Source organism: Papaver somniferum, chromosome 1, assembly GCF_003573695.1.
Source record: "Papaver somniferum cultivar HN1 chromosome 1, ASM357369v1, whole genome shotgun sequence".
Lineage (NCBI taxonomy): Eukaryota > Viridiplantae > Streptophyta > Magnoliopsida > Ranunculales > Papaveraceae > Papaver > Papaver somniferum.
Window position 1 is genome coordinate 245363084 of NC_039358.1, and position 12698 is coordinate 245375781.

The 12698-nt window shown below is 36.8% G+C and overlaps 2 protein-coding genes across 2 annotated transcripts; both read left to right on the forward strand.

Moving 5' to 3' along the window:
- The first annotated feature begins 3437 nt into the window (after positions 1-3437).
- Positions 3438-4792, forward strand: LOC113339934 (zinc transporter 5-like). The gene is made up of 2 exons (XM_026585159.1): positions 3438-4107; positions 4230-4792. The coding sequence occupies exons 1-2, from the start codon at positions 3466-3468 to the stop codon at positions 4683-4685; spliced, it is 1098 nt and encodes a 365-aa protein (XP_026440944.1). The 5' UTR covers positions 3438-3465; the 3' UTR covers positions 4686-4792.
- Positions 4793-10935: 6143 nt separating this feature from the next.
- LOC113323541 (zinc transporter 5-like) lies at positions 10936-12341 on the forward strand. Its single transcript, XM_026571858.1, has 2 exons — positions 10936-11687; positions 11810-12341. The coding sequence occupies exons 1-2, from the start codon at positions 11046-11048 to the stop codon at positions 12263-12265; spliced, it is 1098 nt and encodes a 365-aa protein (XP_026427643.1). The 5' UTR covers positions 10936-11045; the 3' UTR covers positions 12266-12341.
- Positions 12342-12698: the final 357 nt, after the last annotated feature.

Below are 12698 nucleotides of genomic sequence, written 5' to 3' on the forward strand. Positions count from 1 at the left end.
TGGTTCCTCTTGATCTTGTGACATATTGTGTATATATTTTTGTTTTAAAAATCTTTTCAAGTCCGAGCATCGAATCCGTATTTACCGCAATCGAATTACTACAACAAATTACACAAGGAAGCCGCGAAGAATGTTGTGCACAAGACCAAAAGGCTAGAAGTGGGCTTGAAGAGGAAGAATTGTTCTTAAAGAAGATATGGGCTTGGCATACTCAAGGCCCAAAACCCGCACCCAAATCCATTTCATATATCCATACCCGTTTCCCTTTCTAGCCGTCAGATTGGATCATCTCAGCATCTTACGGTCGCAGCATCGCCAGTCATCAAAGTCTGAAGCTCATGTCTAACACTACAGCACCTAACTCCATCTTGAGCCGTCAGCTTCGTTGTACTTCAGCATCCAACGGTCGCTCCTCGCTCCCTTCCATCTCGCTGTTAGATCGATCTATCATTTCCGCATCACACGGCTCAGCTTCGCGAAACATCAAGATTTGATGAGCCCGCTCAACACCCAAACAACCAAATACCTATACCCGCAAAACAAACGCACCCTTTTTCCCAAAACCATCGACTCCATATTCTCCATTCCTCTACAGCGACCATCACCACCACCATGTCCGCCACCAACTCCGCTCAACCACCTCCATCACTGTACCCCATCAATCAGCCACCCCCGCCATCACTAAAGGACACCACCATGATACCCTCTAGCTCCTTCTCTCTCAACCCTTTTATCTTTTCAAAAACAGTGAACCTAGAAACTAGGTTTGAGAGAAACAGAGTTAGTGAAATCAAACCACCAATTACGGAAGAGGAGAAGCAATAGAAGAATGGGTCGAGACCATTGATTGATTTCAGAGATTAGGTAAAGGTCAATTTTAGATTTTTTAGTAAACCCTAATTTTACTGTTTGGGGATTTTTTGGGGAAAAAGCTTGCATGTATAAATTGAAGACATGGGTGTTGATTTTGGGCATGCCCGGAGTAGCCGGTGCACCAAGTTGTAGTAGTTTATTTTCAGTATTGTGTTCATCATGTTATAATTTAATAACTAGGGTTTTGATGAAACCCATAATCATATGTTAAGATAATTCATGTTCATGTTGTTGTTGTTGTTGTGCTTCATTGCTTTAGGAATGATAGTTAGCTAATGGATCAAATTAGCCTGTGATCAATTGTACTGTAAGAAGACAGTTGATACTAGGGGTGAGTTAGTGAAGTTGGTTGATAAGTCATCCATTTGAGACCTCTCTGGAAGAAGAAATGTGCTTAATTGATAAAGGAATGACAGTTAGCTAATTGAACCAAATGAGCCTGTGATAGGTTGTGCTGTAAGAAGACAGCTTATACTAGGGGTGAGTTAGGGAAACTAACTGAGAGATCATTCATTGTAGTTTTATCTGGAAAAGAACAAGAACATAATTTGAATAGGCATTGCCTTAGCTTAGGATTATTGGGTGGATTCAAATGCCCTAGTGCTTTTAGTCACTGTCACTAGAAAGATTTAGAAAACAACACCAGCTCCCTCCTTGTCCCTGTGGACTTCCCCTGCTTATTCATTATCTACTATCTGACCCTGTATACTTGCAGGTGTAAATATAACCATAGTTTTAGGTCTCATTCCTTGAGCTACCAATATCCTAATTAATCGAGGGTCAGTATTTAGCAGTCATCGACAACACGCACTTGCCATATTTTTGGCAACTGCTTATTTTTAGGAGCCGATTATTTTGTTACCCTTTTCCTAATAATAACTCCATCCTATTAGGAAAGAGTGACTTCATTATTTCGCTTCTATTAACTAATTCACATGCTAAATGACCACTTTTACCCCTCGTATTTCCAACTTTTTGATACAACACACACAAAACCCCAAAACCTTTTAAGTAAATAATCATGTCTATGTCTACATCATGCTCACTCCATCACAACAGAGTTTGGGAAGTCATCACTTACTTGTAATTACATTTAGGGTGTGGGAAAAGAACCTCTACCATTGCCATGAAGAAGTCTTAGTTACGCTGGTTTTTATTGTTTTAATTTGAGTTGATGGGAGTTTAGATTAGTAAGATAACACCCAAAATACATCTTTTCTTTATATTAGAGCAAGTCTTATGGTGGAATCCATCCACCTTCCATCTTCCACGCCACCTTAGTAATTGGAATTGTGGATGGAAGCGCAAGTGTAATGGTGGAGTAGCATGAAAACTATTTTGAATAGCGTAAAACGCTAATAAGAATAGCGCCGAAAAAAAGCTAATATGATTAGCGTTGAACGCTATCGTCTGCATAAATGAATTCTTGAGTGCAAGCTAATGAAATTACCATGAATTAACATGTTTTAGTTTACATTATGCAAACAATTTGAGTGCATTGTGTGACTATATTTTTTTTTTATTTGATGATTTTGTATAGATTATGGATATGGATGTGTATATAATGTTGATTTCAAAAGATTGGGATGAGAAACATGTTGCTACAAGTATAAGCCCACTTGATAAAAACCATGATATCCATTTACCTAAACTAAGTGACTGTTCCAATTTTGTTTTATCCTAGAATATACTTGGTACATATACTTAATACAGTCAACCCTCATAGTTTTCATATGTATTTCATAACTTTTATTCCATAGGAGTCTAATTTTGTTAACCATATAGAGAAAATATTGAGCAAAATCTAAGGAACTTTTCTTTTCTGATGATTCAATTCAGGAGAAATTATAGGAAGTTTGGTTTATCTTATTCCCATCTCAATTCTCGTATTTGATTATGAATTTTAAGTAAAACTTGTGTATTATTACTACTTTCTTTTTATTTTTAACAATATATATGTATAATATATATTTGTTTGTATTTTGTAATATTCAAAGCCCTCCAGGCCCTACCCGCCCGAGCCCAAATTACAAAACAGGCTTGGATAAGCCATGGGTACCTACTGTAGATAAATAACCCTGCCCGCCCGGTCCTTTTAATTTCATGGATAAGAGATGTTCCGGCTCGTCCTATACCATCCCGTTTAATAAATAGGCCGGCCTGGCCGGCCCGGCCCAATTTACACCCCAAGCTAACTATATATATCCTAATTAATCGAGGGTCAATATTTAGCAGTCATGGACAACACGCACTTGCCAGATATTTGGCAACTGCTTATTTTTAGGAGCCGATTATTTTGTTACCCTTTTCCTAATAATAACTCCATCCTATCAGGAAAGAGTGACTTCATTATTTCGCTTCTATTAACTAATTCGCATGCTAAATGACCTCTTTTACCCCTCGTATTTACAACACACGCAAAACCCCAAACCCTTTCAAGTAAATAATCATGTCTATGTCTACATCATGCTCACTCCATCACAACAGAGTTTGGGAAGTCATCACTTATATATATAAGCGTAAACCATCCTCTCCAATCTACACATCTTGTTTCTCCAATATACTTCTCGTTCTTTTGTTTTTCTATTCAATATGAAGCGCAATTCTTCTTATAAATCAGTTCTTCTATTACTGCTAGTAGTTCTGGTTCAATATCTCCACTACCCAGTTTCAGTCTCTGCCGAGTGTACCTGCGAACAAGAAGACGAAGAAGGTGTTAACAAAAGAGAAGCACTCAACCTCAAATTCATATCTATTGCTGTCATTCTTACTGCAAGTGCAATTGGTGTATGTCTTCCGATATTAGGACGAAGCATTCCTGCTTTACATCCAGATAGTAATTTATTCTTCTATGTTAAATCGTTTGCTGCTGGTGTCATCTTAGCTACGGGTTTCATTCATATCTTGCCCGATGCGTTTGAAGATTTGTCTTCTCCTTGTTTGAAAGAGGACCCATGGGGTAAATTCCCGTTTACGGGTTTCATTGCCATGATGTCTGCTATGTTGACATTGATGGCTGATTCGCTAGCAACCGGTTATTATAGAAGATCAGAATTGAAGAAAAAAATGAGTCACAACAGAGATGACACAAAAGTTGGTGCGACTGTTGGAGATGATGAACAAGAAGCAGGGTGTAAAATGGAGGTGCATACACATGCAACACACGGTCATGCACATGGATCATCTCTATCGTCCTCAGCTGATATGCTTCTGCGCCATAAAGTCATAACTCAGGTTAGTGCATATATACAATTTATTTTATTTTTTTTCGGCTAAAAAATTTATAAAACAGTTGCAAAATCGACCTGGCTTGCCCCAAAAATTAGAACTGTGCTTAATTATTTTTTATGTTGCAGGTCTTGGAGTTGGGAATATTGGTGCACTCTGTGATAATAGGTGTAGCAGTGGGTGTCTCTCAAAGTCCTTCCACAATCAGGCCTCTTCTTGGAGCATTAGCTTTCCATCAGTTTTTCGAAGGCTTAGGACTTGGCGGGTGCATAACACAAGCCAAATTCAATGCCAAATATGTTATTTGGATGTGTGCATTCTTCGCGCTAACTACACCAGGTGGCGTCGCAATTGGAATCGGAATCACCAATGTTTACAGCGAAACTAGTCCTACGGCTCTAATCGTACAAGGAGTTATGAATGCGGCCGCAGCTGGAATTTTGATTTACATGTCATTGGTGGACCTTTTGGCAGCTATCTTCATGGACCCTAAGCTTCAAGAAAGTGGTTGGCTCCAATTTGGGTCGTATGTTTCGTTATTTTTAGGTGCTGGTGCTATGTCGCTCATCGCCAAATGGGCCTAAGAAGAATCCATTACTGATCATGATTTTTTTATTTTTGATATGATCATGAATTTTAGTGATAGTAATTTAGACTTAAGCGGAGAGAATAGAATCATGTATAGAGAGCCTAGAGGGTAACAACTGCATTTTGGAAGGAATTTTTCTAATCCTTTAAGAAGTTTTGTGTTATGTTTCTTTAAAAATTTTGTAACTAGTAAATTTGCTTTCGTTGTGTCATAATCTTCGGATGGTACCACTTTCTTCACCATTAATAAACATGCAAATTCACTCTAAATATGGATTGGTAATAAAAGTATCATCAGAATTTCCATTGTGCGTTTTTGGTCAAATCAAGGTGTACAAACCTTCAATTCAGTTACGTGGTTAAACAAATTTGTACTCCAACCATGGGAATATCCTAAACGCATTATTTTATGTACAAATTTGTACTCGCCAAACACATTGGGAAGTGTGGAAATAATTGTTTTAAAGAACCCAACCTTGAAGGCCCAAGTACAACATTCTTATTTTGGAACGATTTTTTGGGCACTACTTAAAAAAGGTGGGGGACTATTTTGTGATTCAAATGTTCACCCTACATTATAAGGGGTGTCCTAAAAGATTAGGGAAGACTAATCTTCCCTTATTCTAATTAAGATTATAACTAACCCTAATAACCCACTAATCTAACCCACTACCCACTAATTAAAACCTAAACAATGTGTGCCAAGCAAACACCCAGACTTCCTGGATTGAGTCCGGGACTCCCATATATAGTGAATCTCCCAAAAGAATTGCTAAAGTTTAAAGAACTTGAAGCACCGTTGATAGGCAAAATCAATCATCCAACCGCAACAAAGAAGTCTGATTCAAGTGAAATGCAAATCCGCGGGTAATTTCCTTCATACCCATTCTTTTCAAGTCGTTATTTGTTGAAGAAATCGATTATAAATCATCAAAACCCATTGAAAATGGTAGTTGCAGTAGATAGTTCGGCTAGGAGAAATTTGTATGTAACCCTAGAATTCCTAACCAAACTCCTAAAAATAAGAACAGTTCGGTGTGCTCGCAAAAAATAGACTAATATCTGTTTACCGTATGCTCGCAAAAAAGTCTCTCGTAACCGAACTCAATTTTTTCTTTGAAAGAATGAGTTCGGTTTTGTCGATAATTTCTCTTGGTAACCGAACTTTTGAAATTGTTAGTTCGGTGTGCTCGCATAAAAGACCCTCTTAAACGAACTCAATTTTTCAAAAGTTAAGAATGAGTTCGGTTTTCTTGTTAACTTTTTTGGCTAACCGAACTTTTGAAATATTTAGTTCGGTTTCCTCGCAGTCTTTTTCAGGTAACCAAACTATGGTCTTTTAACTTCGAGTGTTGTGTTAAGTTTATTCTTTAGTTCAATTTCATTTGATAACACAACATTCTCTTATGTTTAGCTAATACTTTGGTTTTTGTTCTTTAGGAACAAAGGAAAAAGATTGAGACAACAACTAGATGAGGATTTTAAAACTCCCACCCCTCGTGGAGCAAAACATTTAGATTTCCGAAAGCGTGGTGCCACAAATGCTAAACATGGAAGGGGCTTGTTACCGCAAGTTAACCAAGAGAATGTTCGTGATGTAATTCAAGATGTCAATGAAGAGGTGATGGAGAATGCAATGATAATGTTATTGAAGAAGAGAATGATGATGAAGAGGTGAACAACAAAGAGAAGACGTTGAAAATGTAGAGGAAGAAGAACTAGGATCCGGCAGAGAAGGAGAAGGACAAAAGGAGAAAGACGATGGAGAGGAGGAAGAAGAGGATGAAGAGGAGGAAGAAGAGGACGAAGAGACTCATGACGAAGAAGAGCAAGACATTGTTCTTTAAGAAGTTTGTGTTATGTTTCTTTAAAAAGTTTTGTAACTAGTAAATGGGCTTTCGTGGTGTCAGAATCTTCAGATGGTACCACTTTTTCCAGATTTTTATCTCTTAACCCCCACTGCTCCGAATAATCTCAATCTCATATGTCACATTATCTCAACAGATGTAACTATTAATTAGACACCATTAATAAACATGCAAATTCACTCTAAGTATGAATTGGTAATAAAAGCATCATCAGAATTTCCATTGTGTGTTTTTGATCGAATCAAGGTGTACAAACCTTCAATTCAATTATGTGGTTAAATAAATTTGTATTCCAACCATGGGAATATCCTAAACGCATTATTTTATGTACAAATTTGTACTCGCCAAACACATGGAAATAATTGTTTTAAAGAACCCAACCTTGAAGGCCCAAGTACAACATTCTTATTTTTTCTTTATCCTCTCTTTTAGCCTAAATTTCCAACAATTTCAATAATAAGGAGATTTGTGAAACCAATAACATCAACATTTCTTCAGTTTTTCTTCATCAAAAAGAAATCCAAAAAAAGTATTTGTGGATCTTGAAGACTCAAGTGGTGTTAACTCATTATACCACGTTTGAGCTTAACTCATTAGACCTTTGAATCGGTGATGATGTTATTTCCATGGTTGGGACACAAGGTTTGAGCATATGGGTTTCCTATGAAATTTGGAAGTAGCCGGACAACAGTAGGAATTTTCTTAGTAATTTGGGAATATTTGGTTTCAATATATTATTTTCTTCCAAATTATCTTAATCACTTATTTCATTTTGGATAGGGAGACATAAGATATTTTTTTCACAGGCTAGGTCCATCATTTTATAACAAATTTAACTATTTACCAATATCACTATAGTATAATGGTAAAGTTATTGGGTGATTCTACTTGTGATGGATTGGAAAAACTCTCCCCTGGAGTCACGCTCAGCAGAACAAAACTCACAAACTACACTCGGCAATCTTAAAGTTCAAAATTTGGCAAGTGTCATCATGGACGACAAACAATTTACCACGTAGTACTGTGAGGACCAAACTAAAATGCTATATCATTCGGATGCGAGCCACCTTCCCCAATGGTCTTCAAGTTTGCCACTTATGTAAATAGAACTATCCGATCTGAAAACACACACCGTTCCAAATGAGAGTTAATCACCTCTCAATTAGGTGACAAAGTGTTGGATCACTAATGTTATCACTCATTGCATATGCTTATGTACCTTCCTCTATATGTCGAAAGGATCCAGCGAAGGCCGTAATTCATCCATGACAGGATTAGCAACTAAAACCAACTCGATCCTGTTACAATGACAAAGCCAAAAAAAGCCTAGTCCGTATAGATTAAGGGACATTTCACAAAAATATGCAAAAGACCTGCATAAATGATTCTTTCTTTTTCATGCATCATTATGATGCATTCTCAATTTAGCAAGACAACGACAGTGATGCCTATGCATCATGAATCTCTCTCGAGTAAGAAACGCGTGATGATGATGCCTTTGCTTCATATATACTATACCGGCCAAGATTTATATCTTTAAGGATGCATTTCTTCTTAAGTAACCTTCAACCGACACCCCCTCATATATATGATCTCATAAACATCAACTAAATGCAAATGAGCAGTTTGAACGGGACCTCATGAGAAAAAACTTAGGGGTTGTTCCTGTTTTGATTGAAGGTGAAGATGAGATTATTGTCATGGATAACCTCAGTACTAACAAGTGTTATGAACTTTTAGAGGACCAACACAAAACTTGCATCTTTGACAACTGCGTGTGGAACAAGAATATCATTGTTAAGGTAAGTTCATGTTATGTGCAATTTTCAACAATTCACCACCCACCAGAGACATGCTCGAGCATAGACGAATTACTTTGGATAGTTTTGATTGTGTTAATTCTGAAGATGAATCTACAAATCATCCACTTCTGCATTGTAGCTTCTCTTTTGAGATGTGCATGGGATTACTTTTTTTAAAGATCTTCACATATTATGGCCTTTGCATGTTACTACAAAATCTTTTTCCTGCATGGAACTGGAACGTGATGAAAGGAATGTGCAGGAATATATGGAAAATACTGCATTACGTTGTTTTCTTGAACTTATGGGAAGAAAGAAATAAAAGATTATTTTGGGGCAGACCAAAAGTTTTAGTGAAATACTTCATTGTCCTGTGGAGTTATGACACTGATACTTTTAAGTATATTGATAGCAACGCCATTCTTCATAATTGGGAGATTCTTTTATTAATTTTTGTTTTATCGTCTGTTTTCTTTTTTTTTTACTTGATCTTTGCTTTTTTTTTAGCTTAGCTTTTTTTTTTCGAAAAAAAAAAATAGAGAATTGTAAGACGAAGGTCGTTGAGAAATTGAATTCTTTGAAAGGAGGCTCCAGTTTTGTACCTTTATTTAAACCTTTAGATAGAGAGCAACATAGAGAAAAATTCTTGCAAGTCACTAACTTATTGTGTGCTTCTTATGGAAATAAGGAAAAAAAGAAAGATTACTTGTAATGAAATTTAGGGTGTGGGAAAAGAACCTCTACCATTTCCATGAAGAAGTCTTAGTTACGCTGGTTTTTATTGTTTTAATTTGAGTTGATGGGAGTTTAGATTAGTAAGATAACACCCAAAATACCTCTTTTCTTTATATTAGAGCAAGTCTTATGGTGGAATCCATCCACCTTCCATCTTCCACGCCACCTTAGTAATTGGAATTGTGGATGGAAGCGCAAGTGTAATGGTGGAGTAGCAGGAAAACTATTTTGAATAGCGTAAAACACTAATAAGAATAGCGCCGAAAAAAAGCTAATATGATTAGCGTTGAACGCTATCGTCTGCATAAATGAATTCTTGAGCGCTAATATGAATAGCGTTGGGCGCTATTGAGAATAGCGCCCAACGCTATTCATATTAACGCTCAAGAATTCATTTATGCAGACGACACTCGACCATTCTCTTCTCTTCTGGTTCTTTTTCTCAACAACAAATAAAAACGGAAAAAACCCTAAAATCCCCCCTTTTTGATTTCTCAAACCATGATTCAAACGAGCCAAATGGTTTCAAAGGGTTTGTTCTTTGCGACATAAGGAATCTAAGCATACTTCAATTTCTCAATTTGATTGAGAATACAATGAGAGGTTAGTTGAATTGTAATTTGAGTTTACTTTATGGTTTGATAAAAAGTAAGGTTTAAATGATTTGATTGTTGATTGGATGCATAATGATTGTTTGAAGAATGATAATCAATTTGAACCTAACTATGACGAATTTGACATGTAAATTAGGGTTTAGATGATGAACATTATGTATTGTGTGAAATTTCCATGAGATAATGAAATTACCATGAATTAACATGTTTTAGTTTACATTATGCAAACAATTTGAGTGCATCGTGTGACTATATTTTTTTTTTATTTGATGATTTTGTATAGATTATGGATATGGATGTGTATATAATGTTGATTTCAAAGGATTGGGATGAGAAACATGTTGCTACAAGTATAAGCCCACTTGATAAAAACCATGATATCCATTTACCTAACCTAAGTGATTGTTCCAATTTTGTTTTATCCTAGAATATACTTGGTACATATACTTAATACAGTCAACCCTCATAGTTTTCATATGTATTTCATAACTTTTATTCCATAGGAGTCTAATTTTGTTAACCATATAGAGAAAATATTGAGCAAAATCTAAGGAACTTTTCTTTTCTGATGATTCAATTCAGGAGAAATTATAGGAAGTTTGGTTTATCTTATTCCCATCTCAATTCTCGTATTTGATTATGAATTTTAAGTAAAACTTGTGTATTATTACTACTTTCTTTTTATTTTTAACAATATATATGTATAATATATATTTGTTTGTACTTTGTAACATTCAAAGCCCTCCAGGCCCTACCCGCCCGAGCCCAAATTACAAAACAGGCTTGGATAGGCCATGGGTACCTACTGTAGATAAATAACCCTGCCCGCCCGGTCCTTTTAATTTCATGGATAAGAGATGTTCCGGCTCGTCCTATACCATCCCGTTTAATAAATAGGCCGGGCTGGCCGGCCCGGCCCAATTTACACCCTAAGCTAACTATATATATCCTAATTAATCGAGGGTCAATACTTAGCAGTCATGGACAACACGCACTTGCCAGATATTTGGCAACTGCTTATTTTTAGGAGCCGATTATTTTGTTACCCTTTTCCTAATAATAACTCCATCCTATCAGGAAAGAGTGACTTCATTATTTCGCTTCTATTAACTAATTCGCATGCTAAATGACCTCTTTTACCCCTCGTATTTACAACACACGCAAAACCCCAAACCCTTTCAAGTAAATAATCATGTCTATGTCTACATCATGCTCACTCCATCACAACAGAGTTTGGGAAGTCATCACTTATATATATATAAGCGTAAACCATCCTCTCCAATCTACACATCTTGTTTCTCCAATATACTTCTCGTTCTTTTGTTTTTCTATTCAATATGAAGCGCAATTCTTCTTATAAATCAGTTCTTCTATTACTGCTAGTAGTTCTGGTTCAATATCTCCACTACCCAGTTTCAGTCTCTGCCGAGTGTACCTGCGAACAAGAAGACGAAGAAGGTGTTAACAAAAGAGAAGCACTCAACCTCAAATTCATATCTATTGCTGTCATTCTTACTGCAAGTGCAATTGGTGTATGTCTTCCGATATTAGGACGAAGCATTCCTGCTTTACATCCAGATAGTAATTTATTCTTCTATGTTAAATCGTTTGCTGCTGGTGTCATCTTAGCTACGGGTTTCATTCATATCTTGCCCGATGCGTTTGAAGATTTGTCTTCTCCTTGTTTGAAAGAGGACCCATGGGGTAAATTCCCGTTTACGGGTTTCATTGCCATGATGTCTGCTATGTTGACATTAATGGCTGATTCGCTAGCAACCGGTTATTATAGAAGATCAGAATTGAAGAAAAAAATGAGTCACAACAGAGATGACACAAAAGTTGGTGCGACTGTTGGAGATGATGAACAAGAAGCAGGGTGTAAAATGGAGGTGCATACACATGCAACACACGGTCATGCACATGGATCATCTCTATCGTCCTCAGCTGATATGCTTCTGCGCCATAAAGTCATAACTCAGGTTAGTGCATATATACAATTTATTTTATTTTTTTTCGGCTAAAAAATTTATAAAACAGTTGCAAAATCGACCTGGCTTGCCCCAAAAATTAGAACTGTGCTTAATTATTTTTTATGTTGCAGGTCTTGGAGTTGGGAATATTGGTGCACTCTGTGATAATAGGTGTAGCAGTGGGTGTCTCTCAAAGTCCTTCCACAATCAGGCCTCTTCTTGGAGCATTAGCTTTCCATCAGTTTTTCGAAGGCTTAGGACTTGGCGGGTGCATAACACAAGCCAAATTCAATGCCAAATATGTTATTTGGATGTGTGCATTCTTCGCGCTAACTACACCAGGTGGCGTCGCAATTGGAATCGGAATCACCAATGTTTACAGCGAAACTAGTCCTACGGCTCTAATCGTACAAGGAGTTATGAATGCGGCCGCAGCTGGAATTTTGATTTACATGTCATTGGTGGACCTTTTGGCAGCTATCTTCATGGACCCTAAGCTTCAAGAAAGTGGTTGGCTCCAATTTGGGTCGTATGTTTCGTTATTTTTAGGTGCTGGTGCTATGTCGCTCATCGCCAAATGGGCCTAAGAAGAATCCATTACTGATCATGATTTTTTTATTTTTGATATGATCATGAATTTTAGTGATAGTAATTTAGACTTAAGCGGAGAGAATAGAATCATGTATACAGAGCCTAGAGGTTAACAACTGCATTTTGGAAGGAATTTTTCTAATCCTTTAAGAAGTTTTGTGTTATGTTTCCTTAAAAATTTTGTAACTAGTAAATGTGCTTTCGTTGTGTCATAATCTTCGGATGGTACCACTTTCTTCACCATTAATAAACGTGAAAACTACATGGAAATCCATTCTCCCACATCTTTCCACTGTGAAACCCACGCTCCCAAAACTAAAGGCGTGCACCCATTTTCTGGAAGAAAATTATTCTCAGACCCATAATTTATAAAATTCGGTTGTCGTTCTTTTTTCTTCTTCATCATCTTCAATTCTTTTTAACTCAGAT